The sequence below is a fragment of the Bos taurus genome, chromosome 2, assembly GCF_002263795.3.
Source record: "Bos taurus isolate L1 Dominette 01449 registration number 42190680 breed Hereford chromosome 2, ARS-UCD2.0, whole genome shotgun sequence".
NCBI lineage: Eukaryota > Metazoa > Chordata > Mammalia > Artiodactyla > Bovidae > Bos > Bos taurus.
This window is the reverse complement of record NC_037329.1, coordinates 121,786,424-121,805,471: the sequence shown is the minus strand read 5'-3', so window position 1 is coordinate 121,805,471 and position 19,048 is coordinate 121,786,424. Positions and strand designations below refer to the sequence as shown.

The following is a 19,048-nucleotide window of genomic DNA, read 5'->3' as shown; positions in this document are numbered from 1 at the left end:
AGTTTCAATTCTTTTTTTTCTTTTTTGGCCGCACAAGTTTAGTCTCAGTAACCTAACCAGGAATCAAACCCAGACTGTAGTAGTGAAAGCGCTGAGTCCTAATCACTGGTCCATCAGGGAATTCCCAGATTTTAAATTCTTAATACCATACTGAGATCCCCAGCAAAGGAATTTCTGCCAAATGAAACAATATGGTCTATCAAAGTTAACAGATACATGATAAAAGCCAAGTTTCTGTTGCTTCCCCTCCCCCACAAGTTCAACTACACATTAACTGTTAAAAGCTCTTGCACCTGTCAATTCAGATAAACTAATGTTAGTTTCTGTGACACCCTTAAGAATGAAAAGCAAACAGTCTGTTAAAAAAAAAAAAAAATCATAAACAACCCACCACAGCTGGAAAGTACTCAGAAGTTACAAAGCTGTAAATTTTAGCATAAACTCAGCACCTGCAGACTTTACTGGAAAACTTTCTCAAGTTTTCTAACATTGATTCTGCTCTACCTACTTAAGTAAAAATTGATTTTTTTGTTTTAATTTACCAAATGGTAGAAGAGGCTTGTTTACTTGACAGTGATCAAATTCAAATACACATCCAAATAGTTCCTTCACCCTTTATCTGTTATCAACTCTAACTTTTAAAATGTTGAATTTGGGATATTTCCATTTCCCAACCAGTATTTCCATTTTGAAGAAAAGAATGTAACTTCACTGAAGAATTGGAAAGGATGGTCTGTGACAGAGAAACCCATTTAAATTATAGAGGGAGAGAAGGGGGCAAGAGAAAGAAGAATGTAGAAAGAGGGGGCTAAAGAGCAAGTAAGCAGAGGCCTACCAAGCTAGAATTGTGCACTGCCAGTAAGACTAAATCAGTAACACAACAGAGACCACTTAAAACTCTGAAGAGCGTATGTCACAAGTTTAAATATCCAGTGTCAATACTCAAGGAAATGGCAACCCACTCCAGTGTTCTTGCCTGGAGAATCCCATGGACAGAGAAGCCTGGTAGGCTGCAGTCCATGGGGTTGCACAGAGTCGGACACGACTGAAGCGACTTGGCAGCTGGCAGCGGCAACATCTACCCAGATGAGACTCCAAAGTCAAAATGCATGAAATAATACAATTTATCATCTAATTATGGCACAATGTTAAAATAAAAAACCACAGAGAGGTTAAAAAAAACAAAAGATCAACGTAAACTGGTATGGAAAGATGGCTAAGAGACAATAACAAGTGAAAAGAGTAAGGTGCTTACAATATGAACAATATATAAAGAAATATTTGTGAGTACTGAATGTATTTTCATTCCTACAGACTATCTGGAAAGTAACAAAGAGAGGAGGCCAACAGTGACTGCCTCAGGGTGGAGGCGACTGAAGCTGAAGGAGCATGATTTACAATATATGCCTTCTGAACAGTTTCTGGGTTTTTACCTTAATTTTAATATTTTATCTTTTTTTTTTCCTGTTAGCTGCGCCATGCAGGGCATGTGAATCAGGGATCAAACCTGTGGAATCTTAACCACTGGACCACCAGGCAAGTCCTTTTACTTTTTAATTCTAGGGTGATAAAGAACTCTACAATGATTTACAATTCCACTACAACCTTAACTGCTATGGTCACTGGATTACAAAGAGCCTCAAAAGGGGGCTAGTCCCTCTGTCCCCACCAAGTCTGTACCCACATATTTCCAGAAAGACAGCTTTCTTCTTTGTCAAAGATACTACTGAGTAAAATTCAGATCCTGCTTTGGCAACTGTTAATTCTAAGTTCAAATATAGAGAATTCAAGTGCATGAGAAACTTTACAAAATCAGCCCCATTTAATGTAACCCAAACTTACTGAGGGGTTTCCTTAGTGGCTCAGTGGTAAAGAACCCACCTGCCAATGCAAGAGACACAGGTTGAATCCCTGGGTCAGGAAGATCCCCTAGAGAAGGAAATGGCAACCCACAACAGTATTCTTGCCTGGAAAATCCCATGGACAGAGAGGCCTGGAAGGCTACAGTCCATCGAGTCACAGAAGAGTCGGACATGATTCAGTGAAAAAACAACAAACTTACTGGGCATTTACCTTTTAAAAATCCTGTCAAACCACTCACACCAAGCTTTCCACTGAGAATCACCTCTATTCTTAAATTAAAGTAAATGATACAATAACCATTTGATAGGTTATGCCAGTGTTCACCAAATTAAAACTGCACATTATAAGTAAATATACAATAAAGAACTCTAGATCTTAGAAAATAAAATCTAAAAACAAAGGTCTAAAGAACAAATATACATTTACTGTTTACTCTTCTTACCAGAAATTCTACAGGAAGTCATGCAAATTTGAGTCAGCTTGTTTCTACAGCAGACAACATGAAAGCATAATACAGTGTATAAGACTCCAGGTAAGTTTTATGGTATATAATTCTCCATGCAAGAATACTGGAGTAGGTAGCATTCCTTTCTCCAGGGGATCTTTCCAACCTAGGGATCAAACCCAGGTCTCCTGCATTGCGGGCAGATTCTCTACTGTGTGAGCAACCAGGGAAGCCCCATATAAGACTAAAACCTTGCAACAATTTTTTCCTAAAACAAATTCATTTCACTTCATTGAAGACATCTGCATTGGCCTTAAAATAAGTATGAATAATCTATCAAAAGAAATTCATTCTCACTAAAGATCAGACATTTTTCCTGCAATTTAGCTAGTTAAGAATTCATAAATTCAAGTATTTATTGGACACAATGTGTATCATATATTCTTATAGGTACAGCAAGAGCAGTAAGCAAAACAAAAATTCCTGCCAAGATGGACCTTATATTTTAGTAGACAGAAAAAGACAAATAAAACGTGCCTTTGCTATGAAGAAAAATGCAAAGCAAGTGAGCCTGCAATGTCAGAAGGGAGAGGGGATTCCACTTTTATTTATTTATTTTTTTTTTGGAAGTGGAAATATCACCTTTGTTGATAAGACAGGGCCACAGTGTGCAGCTCCACGGAACACAAATAATACAGTCCCAAGATGAAACTGCAGCAGACATGCTAATACTCGTCACCCTCATCATCTCCCTCTGCACTGTCGGCTCCAACCTCCTCATAATCCTTCTCAAGGGCAGCCATGTCCTCACGGGCCTCAGAAAACTCTCCTTCCTCCATGCCCTCACCCACGTACCAGTGAACAAAGGCACGCTTGGCATACATCAGGTCAAACTTGTGGTCCAGGCGCGCCCAGGCCTCAGCAACAGCTGTGGTGTTGCTCAGCATGCACACAGCTCGCTGTACTTTGGCCAGGTCTCCGCCAGGTACCACAGTGGGAGGCTGGTAGTTAATGCCAACCTTGAAGCCAGTGGGGCACCAGTCCACAAACTGGATGGTACGCTCGGTCTTGATGGTGGCAATGGCAGCATTGACATCTTTGGGAACCACGTCACCACGGTACAACAGGCAGCAGGCCATGTATTTCCCATGGCGAGGGTCACATTTCACCATCTGGTTGGCTGGCTCAAAGCAAGCATTGGTGATCTCTGCTACAGAAAGCTGTTCATGGTAGGCTTTCTCAGCAGAGATGACAGGGGCGTATGTGGCCAGAGGGAAGTGGGTGCGGGGATAGGGCACCAGGTTGGTCTGGAACTCTGTCAGATCCACATTCAGGGCGCCATCAAACCTCAGGGAAGCAGTGATGGAGGACACTATCTGGCTCATGAGGCGGTTAAGATTTGTGTAGGTTGGGCGCTCAATGTTGAGGTTTCTACGGCAGATGTCATAGATGGCCTCATTGTCTACCATGAAGGCACAATCAGAGTGCTCCAGGGTGGTGTGGGTGGTGAGGATGGAGTTGTAGGGCTCAACGACAGCTGTGGAAACCTGGGGGGCTGGGTAAATGGAGAACTCCAGCTTGGACTTCTTGCCATAATCGACAGAGAGGCGTTCCATCAGCAGGGAGGTGAACCCAGAACCAGTTCCCCCACCAAAGCTGTGGAAAACCAAGAAGCCCTGAAGACCCGTGCACTGGTCAGCCAGTTTCCGAACTCGGTCCAAGACGAGGTCAATGATCTCCTTGCCAATGGTGTAGTGACCTCGGGCATAGTTATTGGCGGCATCTTCTTTGCCTGAGATAAGTTGCTCAGGGTGGAAGAGCTGGCGGTAGGTGCCAGTGCGCACCTCATCAATGACTGTGGGTTCCAGGTCTACAAACACTGCCCTGGGCACATGCTTGCCAGCACCCGTCTCACTGAAGAAGGTGTTGAAGGAGTCGTCTCCTCCCCCAATAGTCTTGTCACTTGGCATCTGGCCATCGGGCTGAATGCCGTGTTCCAGGCAGTAGAGCTCCCAGCAGGCATTGCCGATCTGGACACCAGCCTGGCCAACGTGGATGGAGATGCACTCACGCATAACGGAGACTTGTACGGTTCTGCAGGGCTGGAACAGGGGAGGGGACGGCCGCGAAGATCTCCCACTGACAGACTACTAAGGAGTCCGGGGGAGAAGTAGTGGGATTCCACTTTTAAATAAGGCTAGCAGAAAACGCCTCAATGAAAAAAGTGACATTTTATCCTAGACCTATGAGCCAAAAAGACATTTGAGGGAGCACTCTAGGCAGAGGGATTAGCTCCTGCAAAGGTTATGAGGTGGAGCCACGCTTGCAGTGCTCGAGGAACAGCAAGGGGACTAGTGCTACTGGGACAGGCCAGGCAGGGGAATGGAGAGGGTCAGAGAAACGGAGAGGGCCTTGTAGGCCAACAGAGGTATCTGACTTTTATTCAGAGAAAATAAGAGGTTTCAAGCAAGAGTGACAACTTTAAAAGGATCATTCTAGATGCTACCTGGAGGCAGAATGTAAGAGCAGTAAGGGTGAAAAGCAGTGAGATCTGGGAGGAACTTGATGCTACAATCCAGGAGCTAGATAATGGTAGCCTGAGCCAAAACAGCAGCAGGAGAGAGAATATGAATCAGTTTCAAGATATACCTTAAAGTAGAACTCCAAAAGACTTGTCCAAAGATTAGACATGGGATCTTGGGGAAAAAAGTCAAGGCCTTGAGTAACTTAAGAACTCTCAGATAGCTGACTATTCAGACAACAGACCATAAAATCTTCAAAACCATCAAGGAAGAAAAGCAGAGAAATGCCTCTGTAAAGAACTCCTGAATCTACTGCATTTTGACCATTTGAGATAAAAAGTATCTTAAGACTTGTAAACTAAAGAAGACTCAACTCTGCTAATTAAACTCTCATTTTCTGGGCAGGGGCCTGGGAGAAGTAGGTGAAGGGGATTTAGAGGCACAAACTTCCAGTTATAAATTAAGTCAGTCATATACAGCATAAGTCGATAATACTATAATAACTTTTTATGGTGACAGATGGTTACTAGACTCACAGAGGTGATCATTTCATAATGTATTTAAACGTCCAATCACTACATTATACACCTGAAACACATACTGTACCAACTAAACGTCAAGTAGGAAAAAAAACCTCATCTTCTGGGTAACTGGTCTCAAACTGGAACTTTTTACTCATCTTTCATAACCTACCCAACTCATCAGAGCCCCGCAGAAACAAAGTTCTACTCTCTGTACTACTAATATTTGTTCTTCCCTCTATTGTTGCATTTATCAAACGAAAAGCAGATGCCATTTGGCAACCTAAACTTGAGGCGATTCAAATTAATGTTAGTTCTCTTCCCTTACTGACTACAGTCCTGGTGAATTGATAAAGAGGTATCATTAAATTCTACACAAATTAGGATCCAAAATATCTGTAAACAAGCTAAAAATAGCAACATGCTTCTTACTGATTAAAAAAAAAAAAGTTTTGTAGTCACTCCCTTGGTTATTCCCACTTCTCTACTTCCTCATTTAAGGAGGGAACTTGAGAATCAAGTTCCAGTACACAAATCAATAATCAGTTCTATAAAAAGAAATTATGACCTTGTTGGTGGGAAAATATCTTAACATTTCAGAACCAGCAGGACATACATGGCCTGCCACTCAGAAAGGAAAGGAAAGCAATTAACTAGCAATCACACCCGCTTCTGAGGACAGCGCCAGTTCTTTTCTTGAGTCCTGTGGGCTGTTTCCACTCAAATGAAAAGGGAGTGGTTTTTAAATTTGTATGTTCTCTGGTGATTAGAAGCAGTTGTCCTTTTCTGGTAATTCCTACCTCTACAAATAACTGTAATACCAAAATTGCATTAAATTATTTTCATGCCACACTTGAAAATATTTACTTTTCAACTTTGGACTTCATTGTTCCTCTAAAGATTAGCAATTCTCTAGCTGAATCTCTTTGCCCAAACACGTTAAATATTTTTCCTTCCAGAAATAAAATTTAAATGGAGATAACAGCACTATGGCCAATTTTCACTTTAAAAAAAAAATTATTTGAATACCAGCAAAAACATTAACATCCTAAAACATCATTCTAGTATTGGACATAAGCTTATTTTTTTCAGTGACTCTTTTAAAGATTAAGTTAAATAGCTCTATTAAATTGATTCTATTCATTCTCTTCCATTTCCAGGCAAAGGTATCACGACTATACTCTCCATGGGCTTTATGTTTAAAGACTTCAGTTTATGTACAAGACTCCCAAGCCTCTTTATTACAAAATTTAAGCACCTTCTTTTTCTAAAAAACTGTAGTACTTTCCTATATGGAATAGGTAAATATTTCAAATTCAGCTGCATTTCCATAAAATTAAATATTAATATTTGTTTTCTTCTTTCCTTCCATCTTTATTTCTTTAATCTCAAAAGGCTAAATAATTTTTCTGGAGAACAATTTAAGTCCTAATCATTTTACTTTAGTTTATCACTATATATACATTAACCCAAGAACCACTGAATTACTTCATTAATAAAGAAATGTATTTGAGAGTCTGAACTTCAATTGTAATAAAGCAAACTCAGAAGTAAAAATCCAAAAGGGCACCTGAATTCACCCTGTCAACACCACTTTGAAATGTTTTCTGAGCTATATCAGGACAGTTAGAACAACTATAACAGCTGCAAGTTCCCTGAGGTTGCAAAATAGATACTTGGGAAAAGGTTATTTGAATCACCTTTCAAAATAACCTACAGCACAGGAGCAGCATGCAAAGCAAAAACTTCCAGGCTATTGTTAGCATTATTTAAAATATATGTTTCAGAGCTTAGCAGTTTATGGGTCAGCTTAACTCTTTCATTTCCCCATTCTGTCTAACCTATTGAGCATATTTAAAGGTCCTCTTCAAGTATCCACCACTAGAAGCGGGGAAGGAAGCTCTCTATGTACAGGATATGGAATAAAAACATTCCAAATTACATCTTGTCAGCATAAGTTTTGTTTGAGCCCCAGAAGCTTTTCTGCTGTTAGGGCATTTTGGTCCAAGTTTCCCCTAAGTCAGTTACACTTCACTTCCTCTCCTAAACTTCTTATAAATCACATTATACTTCTCAGCCATCTCTCTGTGCACTGAGTATAGTACAAGATAAACAGACAAGAACCCAAATCATTCAATTTGGATCTGCTGGTGGCCTTTTAAAACATACTGTCTATCCACTAATTGCCCAATAATGACTTGATGTTTATTTTCATAAAATGCAACGTTCAAAAATCTTCAGAAACCATACAGTGAAGGCAGCTGTTTCACATTACATGTAAATGTGAAGTAAAAAGGGTGAAATACCTCTATAATGCCAAGGGATTATTATTCTTTGCTCACCAGCTTAGTTCAACATGGATTCACCTTCCCTCTCTTCTCACTTAAAGAATGCAAAATTTCATCTTTCATGTCCTCTTCCTCCAAATGCTTACTGAAGTGAGAGAGAATACACCAGTTCGGAATGATACTAAAACGCAGTCATCTACTCTTACAACAAAAGCATTTGTGGGGCTCTGTGTGCATACCATATTAATCAGGATCCTAGAGAATACATGTGGGTGAAAAATATTTGATGGTGGGTATTACAATTTCATTATTAATGCTACATACTTTGAAGACACAAAATAAGCATGAGTAGAATGGAGTGGGATTAAGACTTAGGAAAGATAAAACTTTTATGACAAGACTGGCAGAAATAGTGACAGGCCATGGTAGCACGACTTGAGAAAGGAACTAAGTCTTGGGTTAAATAACTCTCAGGAGGCCTTGACCATGCTGAGAATTTCACACCGATTCAAACGCAATAAAAGCTCTCAGGGATTTTAAAAGCAGAGTAATAGTAACTCTTTGCTCACTGAGAGAAAACAAATATTGCCGTATTGGTGGGCATCTCCTGATCTACTAAGCGGCTCCGTAATTACCAGCAAGCTTCACAAAAATAGCCTCTCAGCTTACTAAAATCTACCTGACAGTTGAATTCTTTTCTTAGTAAACAGATACAAATTTAACTAAATTCTACTTGTGGATGATCTCTAAATGAATATCTCATCTCACTAGAAAAACAGTTCAGAGTTAAGGCTATGGCTTAAATTTGATGTGCTCTTCATCCAGAAAGATCTAAATTATTTGAATGATTTAAACCAATTACCAAGAGGAAACCTGTTTGTAACCACATGTGTGGAATGAAGAATGCCACTAGAATCTATTGTTTTTCCATCATATCCTTCTCAATTTGCTGACAAATCCTGCTGATGACTCATATCCTTCTGCACTAACCAACCAGTCACTCTGTTCCCTCATGATAGGCTTTCACTGATAATGGAAAGAAGGAAACTCACCAATTTTCTATTAAAAACAGTAAATATCAGTATGTGTATATAAATCCAATCTACAAAGACTACGGTGGTACAACACAGTGAATGTTTTCAGTGAAAGACTGCAAAAAAAGTTACGCTCAAATCTCAAAACTTAAAGACAACTGGAAGAAAGCAGCCTTGACTGTGAATTTGAATTCTCGTCAAACAATACATTAGTTAAGAGCCAACATTTTTGACCACTGCAGAAATAAAAATATAAAGTAATTTATCTGATCTGCTAAAGCAAATATATCATGTGTGCATTTTATGCCAAAAGAATTAACATTTTCTGAGAAGAATGAAATTTCAACCCAGAAATACTATGAAGAAAATTAAATACACTAATTTTCTAAAAGGTAAAGACTGTTCTAATGGTCAAAATATTTTTTCAAAACAGGCTCAACTAGCAAGGAAAGGGTCACAGAAAAGCTTAATCTTAAAATTCTCTACAGTTTAAAAAGGAATGTTATGTAATGTAAATTTATATTTAAATGATGAAATTTAGTTTCTATGCCACTTAAAATGGAGTGGATGCTGTGTTACAGAATCTACGGGTAAAAAATCAGCGCAGGCAAGCAAAACGTATCTGTATTCAAGTCACATAAAGTTGTTGCTATAATCTGTCAACCCCTCAGCCATTTTTTTGGCAGAGAGTTTATGCACTGTAAATCTACACTGACTAAACAAACAGGGCAGGAAAAACCACCTCAGCGTGTGCAAGAGATGGGCTCCATCCTCACACAGGCTCCAGGAGCCCCAGAGGGGAACGACTGGCAGTGGACAGAGCCTGCGGTGCTGTGCAGCTTCTCCTGTGAAGGCGTCATAGAGACAGTTTCTGGTTTAGCTTAAACCTCTACTACTCCAAGGAGGGAGAGATTCCTGATACAGTATCCACTTGAGCCTTGTATCAAGCAGTCCTGTAAGGCTTCAAGCCGAGGTCAAAGGAGCCAGAGAACGTGTTTCAGTCAATAAAATGAAGGCTAACCAGAGAAAGCAAGCAGACACCTCTATATATATACACTAGTTCTGAAACTGAAAATGGATAATATTTCAAAGTAACAGATTCAAATCACCATTTCCCAAGTAATTTTAGTTGGTGGCATCTGTTTATTTAACAAACCCAAGATACAAAATTACCTGAACTGTAACATCAAGGACTCTTGCTTTATAAACTTAAGAGAATAATCATTAGTTTCTACATAATCCAACTAGTATCTTGAGAAAAATCTCAAACAACATGCCCCAAAGAGCAAAAAAAGTAACTGAAGTATCCTTAATTTAAAAAAAAAAAAAAAAAAAAAGAACTAAATACTAAATTTCAAGCAAAGAAAAAGGTAATTTCCTTAAAGTCTACTAATTCCTACACAACTCATGTAAATGACTAGAGTTAACTGAGGAGGGTGGGGGGAGAGTTAGAAAGAGACTTAAGTACTTTAAGCCCCAAGGGGAAAAATTTTTTTTAATCCACTGCCGCCATCTATTTACTGATACTCTTTAGGATTCAACAATTGATCTCTAAACCAATTTTCTCATCTACAAAACTGGAAGGCTGCCATTACTTACTCCCAGGGTTATTATGAATTTAAAATGATATCATTTGTGTTTCAGCACAAAGAAGATTCTTGAGACGATTATGTTGAAACCTAAAGCATGCTGGACTTCACAAGTATTCCAAGACTTCAAAATCTCAAGCCACCACCCTAATTCAATAAACATAACTAAGTCTGGTATGTCAGAACTACCGGTCCTGATTTCCAGTTGCTTAAAATTTTTAAAGATCACTAACTTCTCTAAGTAGCAGAGCTGAAGCGACAGCACTTGAAGAAATCAACCTAACTTGGGCTTCCCTCTAAAGTTTCACTCAAGAGCAACAGCTAAAAATGTATATATTGTTCCTCTGCATCTTATTTGTAAATGCTTTTTCCAGAGGCTTCACTGGTTACCAATCCCATATTCCGACAACAACAAAAGTACAGTCAAACCCTCTAAAATAAATCTCCATTAAATTTCAACTTTGTGTCTCAAAACTATAAAGTGTTCTGGAACTACTTCATATAGAAATACTGTCTTTAAAGACAAAGTGAATAAAAATAAATCTTTTTCCTTGTTCATACAAGGGTCTTTTCAAGTAAAACATAAATATGAAGCTTTCAGATTTTTTTAAAAGTATGTGCAAAAGCATTCAAACATTTACTCTTCCCTAGTGCCACCAAAGTTCAATGATGTTGTAAATGGTTTCTGTCTATAAATTTGGTTCGCTCAAATTAAATATTAGTTGCCTGACTCATTGAGGGAGTGGTTTGACTTTTGCTGTTCTGAGTCAGAATATACCCGGTTCAGCAGTTCTAAACAATTTTTCATTTGTAAGGTGGTCTACAATGCTAGCAGCCGTTTCCAGCTACTACATATAACAAACTGTTACCTCAGTAGTAAAGTCTTAGTGATTATAACACTTTGAATCTGTAGTCCAATTTATAAATAATGAAGTATTTTCATATATATTTTCTTCACAATCTCACAGTCTCCTGAAGTAAATATATCACAAAGCTGAAGAGAGATTTTTACAAAAGACAACTTCTGTGACTCTTAGACCCAATTAATACACTCTTCTTCTTTCCCCAAAAATAAAAAACACAAAAGTCTATTGGGTTTCTTTAATCAGACTTTTCTCTCCCAGACATATCCCAGGTGCCTCATAAAAACTCTGTCTCAAAGCACACACCCTAAGGCCCCAAGTGAGTTCCAAGGCAGAATCTCCACCCACATAAAAGCCTATCCTAACTTAGGCCCCAGAGAGCCTCAAGTCAGCATGTCCTTAAAGATCTACTCGCCTCCAGCCAGTCAGTCTTGTGCATTAACCTCAACACCTCTTACCTGTACAAGCTGCTAGGTCACTGTGTGGACGAGAAACTTCAAAGACAGACAACCTAGCGTGAGGGAAATTAATGGTATAGTGGAGAAATCAAAGACTTTGGAGTCAGACTGACCTGGGTTTTTAATCTAGCTCCCATTCTTTTACGTTCTGACCTGGGACAAGTTAATTAACCTCTTTGAGTCTCCATACTGCCTCATTTCATCACTGTAAGTCAATGAGGGCTCATCACTGTACCCCTAAAGTCTGGCAAATAGAAACCATATGTGTCAAATGAATGCAAATGAGAACACCTACCACCTTTTAATAGTAGCTGTGAGAACTAAACAAGAGTATAAAAAGCACCTGGTACACAGTAGGCACTTAATACTAATTAATCCAGTCACCCACCGAATGATAACAATACTACTCACTGTTTCTCAAAGTAGAGAGCATGCTAATGATCAAGAAAATGACACTGTAAGAAATTTATAATTTCTGACTTCTAATTACACACGAATGCTTTTGCTTGTAGTTCTATCACATTTAATACCAAAAGGACCACACTACTCTTTGCATGAACTGAAAAGACTTCCAACTTCTAAGAGACTTCTCATCATTTCAGTATAAAATCCGTATAAGGCACTCTTCATCAAGAACCCCTTCTTCCTTCTACAACACAAGAATCTGGAAAAGCCCATGGCAATGATTAATCCATTCACAATACAACATGAAACTACTTTTAAAATGAATACCAGCAAGCAACTTTTCATCATCTTCACCAACACAATGATTATGCTGGCAAGTGATGATGAAGCCTTAATTTCCTTTTGCATGTGGAATAAGGCATAATAACTTCACTGACTTCCTGTCTGAACGACTCTGTAACACAGAGCAAGGCAGCCAGTAACTACCAAATTTAATCCAGCAGCAGCTACAACTTGGTGACTCCACACAGAAAACCATTTGCTGAATGCATACAATGATGCTAGAACTGCTATTTTATACCTTTGAAAAATTCTAGAAAATAATAAACTACCCTATGATTGAGCTTCATCATCAACATGCTACACCATTACTATTTCTTAAAAGCTTCTCTCCAGAAGGGTAGCAAAGAGCTAAAATCTAAAACACATTTCTTATATATTTACCTAACAATAAAACACCTCTCACCTGAAAAACTAGCAGTACTTTACAAGTGTCTATCTGAACATTCAAAAGGCAAGAGTCTAGGATCCCAGGCAATACTCAAACTTGTTTTAGTTAGCTTTCAGAACCCAGACTAGGGTGGGATGCCAACCAATCATGTGCTCGACAAATTTGGAAATTGATGTCCATGTTCTGAAATATTGGGGGGGGGGGGGGGGGCGGGGGGAGGCACAGGGCCAGAAAATGATTGCCACTGGAATAGACTTCTGTACCCTTTGCTCATACTTGAACCCAAGGACCCAGGAACAAGATGCTCCTGGAAAGAACTCCTTAACCCAGGACACCCAGGTTCACTACGGCCCTAGAAAACGATCAAGGATGGCCCCCAAGGATGCCTGCTCACAGACTGGACAATCACAGGCAGACACTTCCACGCTCCCTCATCCGCCTGCCCTTCACCTTCTCCCCAGCTCGCTCTCACGCTGCTCTCACGTTGTCCCGCCCATCACTCTACCCCTAGCACGCAAACTCTCCCTCCCCCACTTACTCACGCTCCCCATTTACCCCACTCTCCCACGCACAAGCATTCTCCCCTCACTCACTCGTTCCCACATGGCTCCCAGCTCCCTCTCCCCTACACTCACCTCCCACCCTCCTGACACTGTACCCGCTACCGCCCCCAACTCACACTTCCCCTCACTCTCCTCTGCAAGCGAGCGCGCGCGCGCACACACATACACATAGCCCCCCAACTCCCCCATCTGCACTTTCTCCCCCGCCACGCTCTCCCCACATGCACACTCAGCCCTGTTCCCCAACTCACTCTCGCCTTCACGCACGCACATTCCCCCCCGACACACACTCCACATTCTTGCACACAGCACTCGCTCCTCTCCCCTCCCACACGCGCGATCCCCCCCACCCCCACCCTCGCTCTCCACGCTTCCCGGCCGCGCTCCCCCCGCCCCCGGCCCCGGCCCGGCCCTCCTTCCGGGGACGTGTCTCGGGCCTGCACTAATGGCTGCGGCGCCTCCCGCCCTCCCCTGCCCCGAGGCCCCCGGGAGGCGGCGCGGGGGGCCGCCCGGGAGCCGCGCAACTCACGCTGGCGAGCTGGGGACTGGGCATTGAAGTCTGGCGGCGGCGGGAGCGAGGAGGCGCCTCTCTCCTCAGTCACCTCGGCGGCGGCGGCGGCGGCGGTAGCGGTGGCGGCGACGACTCCCCCCCAGCCTCGGCGCGCGACACCCGGCCCGGCCCGGCGGCGGCGACGGCGCGTGTCCACGAGTCCGTCTTGCTGCTGCTGCTGCTGCTACGGCCGCCGCTGCGTCTCCGGCTGCTGCCGCTGTCCTCGCTGCCGCCGCTGCCCTGTGGCCTCGCCTCGCGCCGTGACCGGCCGCCGCTGCCGCTCCAGCCGCTACCGGACGGACGACGGTTACAGCCCCGGCCGATCGCGCCGCCGCCACCACCACCGCTGCGCGCGCAGCCGGAACCAGCTCTCGCCGCCGCCCCTCAGGGGGCGCTGCGGGGCGCGGCGCGCGCGCCCGCCGGCCCGCCTTCCGCGCCCGCTGACTGGCTGGCGGGCCGGCTCGAGGCGGTGGGGCCCGCCCACCTGCCCCGCGGGGCGCTGACCCACTGCCCTGGGTGCCTCCCCCGCTCCTCCTCGTGGTTCGTTCCGATCAGCACTTCTGGCTGCGGAAGGCGCGTCCATGTGACAGGGAAGGCGGGGGGGGTGCAGAACCTGACCGGGGGAGTCATTAGCCCACGCCGTGGCCCGCCCATCCGCACCTGGGCTGAGCAAGGGCCGGAGGCCGCAGGGTGACCCTCAAGGTCGAAGGGTGTTTTCCCGCGACAGGGCCCTGAGGCCTGAGGCCAGACCCTGATGGGACGAGGCGGAGACCGAGCCCTTTGCTCGGGGATTTCCAACCCAGAAGTGAGAACCGGGGCAGCTCACTTCTTGGCTGCCCTTTCTCGAGGCCCCAAATAAATGGCGTGTGTGTCTGCAATTGCTCAGGATATTTTTGCGTGCCCCTACCCTCGCTCCCCGCCCGCGACACATACACGCGCGCGCGCAAACCTAGGAATCCGAGGAGATCAAAATTCAAACTTCCGGGAGATAGCATCTTGGGCAAGTTACTTCCTATCTTCGTATTTTCAACTATTAAATAAAAATGATTATCAGCTACCTCGTGGGGCTCTTTTCATTACGTATGAAAAATGCGTGATAAAGAGAAGACCCTGAATTTAAAGACACGGATTATTCTAGAGCTCTCAGTATTCTCTCTTGCATTTAGAAGGGGGGCAGAAATTCTTTGTCGGACCATGAATTAGGAGTTTTGGTTTGAAAGATGTGGTCACCAGTGACTTGGGAGATTGGTCTGGGCCATTGCCAGATGGCAGCAGGAAAGCAGCACTGGAGGCTTACCCTTGAGAGCTGGGGAAAAGGGGCAAGGGGCTCTGTCTTCCTCCTTCACCCTGGGAAGCCTCATCTTCTCAGAATTGTCATTCAGATGCTAAGTAGTGGCCTACTCTGCAACCCCATGAACTGCAATATGCCAGGCTTCCCCGTCCTTCACCATCTCCCTGAGTCTGCTCAAACTCATGTCCATTGAGTCAGTGATGCCCTCCAATTATCTCATCCTCTGTGGTCCCCTTCTCTTTTTGTCTTCAGTCTTTCCTAGCATCAGGGTCTTTTACAATGAGTCCCCTCTTCACATCAGGTGGCCAAAGTATTGGAGCTTCAGCTTCACCACCTGTCCTTCCAATGAATATTCAGGGTTGATTTCCTTTAGGATTGGCTGGTTTGATCACCTTGCAGTCGAAGGGACTCTCAAGACTCTTCTCCAGCACCGTAATTTGAAAGCATTCTTTGGTCCTCAGCCTTCTTTATGGTCCAATTCTCACATCTGTACTGGAAAAACAATACCATTGACTATATGGACCTTTGTTGGCAAAGTGATGTCTCTGCTTTTTAAAATGCTGTGCCGGTTTGTCATAGCTTTTCTTCTAAAGAGCAAGCATCTTTTAATTTTGTGGCTACAGTCACTGTCCTCAGTGATTTTGGAGACCGAGAAAATGTCACTGTTTTTCACTTTTTTCCCCATCTATTTGCCATGAAGTGATGGGACTGGATGCCATGATCTTAGTTTTTGGAATGTTGAGTTTTAAGCCAGCTTTTTCACTGTCCTCTTTCACCCTCATCAAGAGGCTCTTTAGTTCCTCTTTGCTTTCTGCCATTAGAGTGGTATCATCTGCATATCTGAGGTTGTTGATATTTCTCCCATAAGAAGCAAGTGTTAGTCACTCAGTCATGTCCAGCTCTTTGTGACCCCATGGTCTGTAGCCCACCAGGCTCCTCTGTCCATAGGATTTCCCAGGCAAGAATACTGGAGTGGGTTGCTATTTCCTTCTCCAGGGGAACTTCCCAACCCAGGGATTGAACCTGTGTCTCCCACATTGCAGGCAGACTCTTTACCACTGAGCAACCAGGGAAGCCCATATTTCTCCTGGAAATCTTGATTCCAGCTTGTGAGTCAGTCAGACACCTATCTAGAAGGTACTCCTGCCCCTTGGGCTGCCTCTCCCCAACCTCCTCACCCCAACACACATATTCACTTGGCCCTGTGGGGAGAAGCAATGGTCAGTACACCTTCCCCACAAGGTCAGCCTGGGGCTTTGCTCTTGACAAGAAGGCATTCATTACAGTTTAGCAGTAAAAGGAAAGGTTTTATGACTCAGCCACCTCACCACAGCACAGATCCCAGGATGTTCACCACCAGTAGGTAGCCCAGGAAAAGTGAAACTGAAGTCACTCAGTCGTGTCTGACTCTTTGCGACCCGACCTCACTGGACTGTAGCCTACCAGGCTCCTCCATCCATAGGATTTTCCAGGCAAAAATACCGGAGTGGGTTGCCATTTCCTTCTCCAGGGGATCTTCCCGACCCAGGTATCAAACCCAGGTCTCCTGGATTTTAGTCTGAGCGACCAGGGAAAGAGGAGATAGGTATTCCAGGGCAAAGCCGGCTGGTGGGCTGTGTGGGAGTTGAGACGCCTTGAAGCAAGAGGGGCTGCAGATCAGAATCCAGGCCCTTTGGGTGAAGAACACAGGCTCAGCTCTCACATTCTACTTGGCTCCAGCAGACAGCATTTTCTACTTCCTCAAAGCACAGGTTTGAAACAGAGAACTACCTGCTCTGCAAAACTTTTGTTGAGTCTCCTGGTTATTGATTCTTCTGCTGAAGTCCCAAAACACCTTATGCAATCCCCTATCATAGCCTGTATCACGTGTATTATAAATGCCTAGTTTCATGTTCTCCCATATTTAGACTGTGTTACTTGAGGCAGTGTAGCAGACTGTTGAGTAAACGAATGACTCTTCCCCCTGTCTAGCTCTCAGTCCAGCCCTAAAATGTCAGTTAATAATGTAATAACAACATAAAGATATTAATAGCCATCATAACAGGTACTATTTATTAAGCATCTACTCTATTCTGAACCTGCACAAGGTGTTTTAAAATATATTATCAAGTTTACTCTTCAAAATAACCCTGTGAGGAAGTGGAAAGGAATTCCTCATTTTCAAAGGAATTGGACGGAATTCCCTGGCAGTACAGTGGTTAGGACTCCACGCTTTCACTACCAAGGGCTTCAATCCCCGGTCAGATTGAACAAAGGTCCTGCAAGGTATGTGGCGCAGCCAAATAATAAAAAGAGACTGGAGGCTCAGAGAGACAAAGTGACAGAAGCAGGATTCAGCCCTTGTCTGCTTCTGAAGCCTACACAAGCATGAGGTTAGCCTCCGACTCCAGTCAATAACGTGTGTGTCAAATTAAGCCGGAATCCCTTCTAAGATGTTGGTGACACCCTCCTCTGGGAGCAAAAGGCCTGAGACCAGGGCACCACCAACTCCCCACACTCCCAGGACAGCAGGGAAATGCTGTCCTTATGCATGAATGACCTTATGCAAACGGTTTCCCAAGGAAAGTTGCACACGTCAAACAGATCACGAACTGGGCTGCAGGCCCCTTATTATGGTGTGAACCACCCTTGGCAGTGAGTTTTACACATAATAAGTGCTCTGAGTTCATCCAGCACCTTTGCTCAAGCATTCCAAGTGCCATTAGCTTATTAATCCTTCCAGCGCCCCTGTGAGGCAAATTTGGCGGTCTTCTCAAATGATTTTATGAAGCATTAGCTCCTTGAGAGCAGGAGCTGTGTGGGCCTGCCACACACGGGGGTTAGAGAAAGAAATAACGGTAGTGTGGCGAAGAAACCAAGACCCTTAGGGAAGTGGTTTTACATAGAAGTGGGTGCACAACGCAGGTGCCTGGTTCCCACTGTGAGACCCTAGACTGTTTCATCAGGCATCCTTGCATTGCCATTTTATTGCTTTGTAACTTTGGGAAGTTACTTCACCTAGTCTCAATTTCTCCATCTGTAAAATGGAAAAGGAAACAGTACTTACCTCATGACATAGTTTTGAGCTTTACAGGACTAGTGTATATAATTCAGGTAACACCATACTGGACACATAGTAAGTGTTCAATAAACGTTAGATATTATTACAATCGTTAGAGTGGTACATGGAACTGTGGGATGAGTAAAGGGCATGAACTTTGCTACTACTGACTCTATAGAGTTTATTTCAAAACTGCAGGCTCTGCAGTTTTGTGATCTTGGACAGATGACTTAACTTCAGGAATGAACCTCTGTCCTCATCTGTGAAATGGGATAGCTCTGAAATGACGATCTTGAAAGTGCTCTGTAAACTGCCAAGCACTACAGAGACATTAACTGTAGTTTTATACTATTACTCTACAGGAATCCCAGCTCAGCCCCACAAATTCCCAACTTCTAAAGTTGCTTCCCTGGTGGTCCAGTGGTTAAGACCCCACCTTCCAATGCAGGGGGTGCAGGTGCTAAGATCTCACATGCCTCCTGGACAAAACCCCAAAACATAAAACAGAATCAGTATTGTAACAAATTCAATAAAGACTTTTAAAGTGATCCATATCAAAAAAAAACAAAAAACCACAAAACTTAAAGTTGCCTGTTGTGTAATAGGGCATTGATGATCATATCTATCTCAGGGGGTTGCTGTGAAAATAAATCCTTAAAGGCTTCCCTGATAGTTCAGCTGGTAAAGAATCTGCCTCCAATGTGGGAGACCTGGGTTTGATCCCTGAGTTGGGAAGATCCCCTGGAGAAGGAATAGCTACCCACTCCAGTATTCTGGCCTGGAGAATTCCATGGACTGTATGGCTTTCAGTCTTTAAAGACATATTTAAAGTACCCAGCATGGTAGGAGGTAGTCCATACATGTTTCTTCCCTATCCCCTAATGGA

At 43.3% G+C, this 19,048-nt stretch overlaps 2 protein-coding genes across 5 annotated transcripts in view; both read right to left on the bottom strand.

Annotated features, from left to right (window-relative positions):
• The window catches only part of PTP4A2 (protein tyrosine phosphatase 4A2), a 28,263-nt gene extending 14,066 nt beyond the window's left edge, over positions 1 to 14,197 (bottom strand). For 2 of the 4 annotated variants that reach the window (XM_005203002.5, XM_024977594.2), the window contains exon 1: positions 13,811 to 14,197. The gene's annotated coding sequence lies outside the window, so the exon portion shown is untranslated. Of the gene's footprint in view, positions 1 to 12,733; positions 13,583 to 13,810 lie in introns of those variants that run through there. The other 2 variants (XM_059876503.1, XM_024977587.2) reach the window with 2 other exon arrangements.
• LOC112443216 (tubulin alpha-1C chain) lies at positions 2,939 to 4,483 on the bottom strand. The gene has a single exon (XM_059879416.1). It carries the CDS (start codon positions 4,381 to 4,383, stop codon positions 3,034 to 3,036), a length of 1,350 nt encoding a protein of 449 aa, XP_059735399.1. The 5' UTR covers positions 4,384 to 4,483; the 3' UTR covers positions 2,939 to 3,033.
• Positions 14,198 to 19,048: the final 4,851 nt, after the last annotated feature.